The 5,124-nt window shown below is 37.8% G+C and overlaps 1 protein-coding gene across 1 annotated transcript; it reads right to left on the reverse strand.

Annotated features, from left to right (window-relative positions):
- Positions 1 to 1,524: 1,524 nt before the first annotated feature.
- Positions 1,525 to 4,881, reverse strand: LOC148910261 (uncharacterized). Its single transcript, XM_089031769.1, has 4 exons — positions 4,760 to 4,881; positions 4,394 to 4,438; positions 4,264 to 4,323; positions 1,525 to 2,611 (listed from the first exon to the last, which is right to left on the reverse strand). Exons 1-4 carry the CDS (start codon positions 4,778 to 4,780, stop codon positions 2,306 to 2,308), a joined length of 432 nt encoding a protein of 143 aa, XP_088887895.1. The 5' UTR covers positions 4,781 to 4,881; the 3' UTR covers positions 1,525 to 2,305.
- Between the last annotated feature and the right edge of the window lie 243 nt (positions 4,882 to 5,124).

A 5,124-nucleotide genomic window follows, 5' to 3' on the forward strand; every position in this document is an offset into this window, starting at 1 on the left:
ATCCCGGAGTGGCCTTCTAGTATGTTTTGGCCCTATTTATATTTATCCGCTTTTCAGTTTAAGCCGTATGTTAAAGAGGTTTTCAGGCTACCTAGGTTAGCCAACCTTTTGATTGAGGGTCCTGGCCAGAGAGCCATTTACAAAACTAAGAAATCCGTGTTTTTGGGTTGTCCAGCGTTTGATATGCTAGCTCTCCGTTTAGATTTTGCATTGTAATCCCAGCGGTATCCAATCCGCAGTGCGCAAGTGTACCTTTTGGTGAGTCCATTTGAGATTTTTTGGTGTTTTTCAGTGCTGAATTAGCATCATTTTTTGTTCCATTTGAAAGTGAGCCGCTAAGTATGCTCAACACCATTTGGTGATATCAATAATGATCATGATTCGCCATTGAGCGATTGTTCCCCCATTTGTGGTGAGATTGGCCGCGCATGAAAGCGGTGCGCTAATGCGCGCTTGCTACGATTCCCAGTGCGTAGTGTGTAACAGTTTGACTAATGACTCACTTGTCGTCAGTTGTTTTCAGACGCCTTTTCCTCGAGTCCTTGGCATTCTGCGCTCAAAACAGTAAAGGACCCTTCTCTTCAGTGCTTGGTCCCCGATTTGATTGATTTACAGTTTGGTTCTAAAGCTACAACAACAGTCCGCAAGTACCAGTCAGGCTGGGCTCAATGGCGTAAGTGGGCTCTCTCCAAAGATGATGTTCCAGTCATTCCTGCTGAACCATTGCATGTGGTGCTGTTCTTGACGGAGTTGACGAGTAATGCCCAAGATAGAGGGCTTGGCGTCTCTAGTTTACAAGGCGTGGTGTACAGTATTGCTTGGGCTCACAAGATTGGTGGGTTTCATACGCCCCCTACGGATCATCCATTCGTACGGAATACATTGGAAGGAGCTAAGCGCTGTTTGGCTAGACCTGTCATGCCGAAAGAGCCTGTGTCTTTGGAACTATTGCAAGACATTGCTGCTCATTATAATTCCAATAGCGATTTTGCAGTTATCCGTTTTCTATTTATATTATTAGTTGGTTACGCTGGTTTTCTTCGCGCAGACGAATTGCTAAACATGAGTATTTCTGATATCACTATTTCTCCTGAGCATATGCAAATCATAGTCCCTAAGAGAAAAAATGATCAGTTTAGAGAGGGGCATTCCTTGTACCTTAATAGATCGGGCAAGGTAATCTGTCCCGTAGCTATCGCCGAAAAACTGTTAGCTCTTTTACCAAAGAATGACGCTAGTTTGTCTTTAATTCGAAGAATAGTTAAATCCAATTCTAAACAGAGGTTCCATGACAAAAAAGGCATCTCATATACTACTATAAAAGATGACTTTAAGAAATTTCTGAAACCTTTTGTCTCGGACATTAAAGCGTATGGCCTCCACAGTATTAAATCTGGAGCTGCATCTAATCCTGGTTGTAGGTCCCTTAACGATAGTCTACTAGACAGGCACGCTGGATGGAAAAGTTCGGCTTCGAAGCATAGATATATTAAGTATTCATCATCTGATTTACTTCAAGTAACCAACAGTTTAGGAATTTAATAGAATCTTTCGCTGGGGAAGATGACAACGTGCCTTGGCCCCAGTCCAGATTTCCTCCCATGTGGGGGTTTTTTCTGGCCTCCCTGGCACCTGTTTCGTTTTCATAGAGCATTGTAATGAACAGTAGTTCAAAAACGAAATGTAATTCAAGTGTTATACTATATATTACTGTGTGTATATATATATTACTGTCGCTTACTCAACTAATATACCATTCTCAATGCATATTGTGTGTTGTGTGTTAAATCTCGAAGATTAGGGCAGAACAGGTTGTGATGGTGGTGGTACAACGCTGGAGGATGGTGGGTGAGTATCGTACGAGGCAGACAGAACAGGTTGTGATGGGGGTGGTACAACGCTGGAGGATGGTGGGTGAGTATCGTACGAGGCAGGCAGAACAGGTTGTAATGGTGGTGGTACAATGCTGGAGGATGGTGGGTGAGTATCGTACGAGGCAGGCAAAACAGGTTGTGATGGTGGTGGTGGTACAACGCTGGAGAATGGTGGCTTAGTAAAAGTAGTTGAGGACAGTGGCCGTGGCTGAGAATTAGAAGGTCCAGGGAGAAAAGGTGGTGTCAGTATGATGCTGGAGGATGGTTGCTGTGGCTGAGAAGTGTTAGATGGAAGTATTGTAGATGGTGGAGAAGTGTGACTGGTAGTTGGAATAAAAGATGGTGAAGGTGTTAATTCTGGTGTTGGCGATGAGTTACTATTACACATGGATACAAAAAGAGAGGACCAATATGAAATTTGGCGGGCAACGTTACAAGCAGTCATAGCTGGTGTGATCTGGTAAATTAGTTGGAAGATGTGAAGTGAACTGGTCTAGACGTGATGATATAGATGACAATGAATTCAGAATTTCTATGTCACTAGTTGATGATGATGACGACGGCAGCAACGGTGGAGGTGGACAGCGGTTTCCAATGACTTCACCCCTTAAAGAAGATGCAATCTTTTTGAAATCATCAACTAAAGACACCACTGATGGGGTTTTATCTTCATTGAAGATCACTCTTATCTCTTCACTATTTGAAATACTTTTCAATGCGTCTGTGAATTCTGCATCCTAAATAAAAAAGAAGGGGAAAACCAAACATCAAAAACATAAAGTACAGGATAATTTTTAAATTTGCAACTGGTTCTTTTGATGAGAATAATGTATATGTATGTCTCAATGTCAATATTCAAATGTAATTATATTTTAAATATGTTACAATGAAACTGAAAGTTTGACCTCTTTTATTTTAAATAAATTGTCAAATTCTCATTTCAATGCTTTTTAAGTTACCAAAAAAAAAATTTTCAAAACAGTGAGTGCAAATTTTTTGCATCATTCAGTTTGCTCCATATTAAGATTGTTAAGATTGCACTGAAACTTTCTAAAATTATGTGTAATTAATTTGTATAAATTATAAAATTAAAAAACAAATTTAAATGGGATTTTTGCTTGAAAATATCACAAAATCTAAAAATTTAAATCCTTAATACAACTCCTGAGGTCAAAAAGATTTTAAGTCCTTCAAAATTTATTCTTAGGGTAAGGCACATTTTACTTTTTTGCTCTTACAATAATATTGTATTTGTTGTCATTTGTTCTAATGAGCCTGTTGCGTTATGCAAATATAAACGGTCTAAAAAATTCACATATTGGCAGCGATACAAGTGGAACAAGCATCCATGAACTGTATGCTAAATAGAATTAGCTGATTGTACCCCTTTCTTTGGCAACTTACAAAATTTTTACATTCTCCCTAATTGAATGAGTCAAGTCAATAAAACAGATGAAGTTGGGTGAACAGGGATGTGGGTGCATGCCTTGCGTATTCCTCACACAAAATAAGCATTAATATAAAGCAGCTTAAAGATAAAGCAAAAATCTCTGCGAACAAACCTATAGATAATCAAAGAAATTGAAATACAGATATATGTATTACAACAAAAATTCTTATATTAAAAATAAATAAATAAGCTTGCCATCGGCTTCCATGAAGGAAGGGGGTACTTAGATATGAACTTGGTAAGGATCAGGGTGAATTTCCAAATAACTCCCAAGTATACAGGACAAAATCATTTGGTATGCCCATTTGTTCATGTCAAAAATTACTTTTATATTCACAATTTGTTTTGCTCTTCTAAGTCTACAGAAAGCAATATCTCTTGTTCAAAACACCCTATGAAAAAGTCGTCTATAATGTTTATGTTGAGTTTGAAGGTCATTATTACTAATCTACCACCCCTGTGTACTAGGGCAAGTATTTTTCTAGCTAACTCCCTACTTTCTCCCACACACACATATTATATATATATATATATAGCCATTTGCAAAAACTATGGCCGTTTCAAATATAAATACGAGTATATCGAAAGTATATCAGTCAGGGCTGGATATCTTTCTCAATGTTTTTTTCAGAAAGCCCTAGTGATAGACAACTTGACAAAAATATCAGGGAGGCTATCCCATAATTTTTGATATGCTTTTGATATACTTGTATTTATATTGGAAGCGGCCATAATTTTTGCAAATGGCTTTATGTATATATATGTAAATAAAAAGAGAAAACAGGCAAATTCTAACTGTTCCTAAAAACATGTATGTTTCGGCCATTCGCCCTTCTTCAAGAAAGTCAAGAAAAGTAATAAAGATATGCACAAGATAAAAAGTAAAAATGTAATTATATATATGAATCAATAATATTATAGAACTAGTCTTCAAAGTACCTCGTTTTCGCTGCCACTACTAGAGTACTCATCTAAACTACTTGAATCATGTTCAGAATGCTGTAAACAAAGAATAGCAATTAGTTAAGGGTTTGACAAAAATACAGAAATGCTTTGCACAGACACTTACCCCACTCTCGCCATTTTGGTGTTCAGATTCATCCGAAGCATAGTCCTAAATATTAAACAGAATAAATACAAACTCCAGATCAGTAAAGCTCATCTCCAAACTATGACTGATTTAATATACAGCGTATATGCTAGTTGTTAGACTGAAAATAAGAGCAGTGTTTTCTTTGCTTTACGTGTCACCGGCCTATCGTTTAAAATGAATATATTACTGTTAAGGTAAGATTTTTAACGTCAAGATTTGAACTGTAAATTATGTTGAACGGAGTTTACCGTCTTATACGTGAATTGACTTTAACTATTATTATTCTGTGAGTTTTCCGTTGTCCTACATCACTCTCTCGCTTCTCATTGGCATAACACTTACAATTCTTTCGTTTGAAGCCATTTTCCTGGGTATCTTACAGATCGAAAACGTGAAAACGCCGTTGTAAACTACCAAGCTGACAGAAAACTGACAAGACTCTACCAATCAGTTATAGCTAGACTGAGCGTCCGCTCCACTTGCGTGCTTTGTAGGAGAGTGACGTCACGCGTAGGATTCGTAGGATTCCTACGGCCCACATATGGAAGTCGGAGAAAAGAAGTAATTTTTTTTTGGTTTCGAGTTGTGTCCGGGAATAACGTATTACATAAAGTATTAAAGTAAATAACCATCATGACGATAATATCCCATTAGATCTGCTGCTGTAATGTCGCCAAGTGCACACAAGATAGCGTATTCTAAATTGT

The sequence above is a fragment of the Actinia tenebrosa genome, unplaced genomic scaffold (genome assembly GCF_029948245.1).
Source record: "Actinia tenebrosa isolate PJP-AT-01 unplaced genomic scaffold, QUT_ActTen_1.0 PGA_scaffold17__23_contigs__length_9995812, whole genome shotgun sequence".
Lineage (NCBI taxonomy): Eukaryota > Metazoa > Cnidaria > Anthozoa > Actiniaria > Actiniidae > Actinia > Actinia tenebrosa.

Bases quoted from the DNA above. Each gene is read 5' to 3' on its own strand.
- LOC148910261 (XM_089031769.1), bottom strand. From the start codon at position 4,780: ATGGCTTCAAACGAAAGAATT. The intron at 4,439-4,759 runs GTAAGTGTTATG...TTTAATATTTAG, and splicing joins TGGCTTCAAACGAAAGAATT to GACTATGCTTCGGATGAATC. The intron at 4,324-4,393 runs GTAAGTGTCTGT...CTTTGTTTACAG, and splicing joins ACCAAAATGGCGAGAGTGGG to CATTCTGAACATGATTCAAG.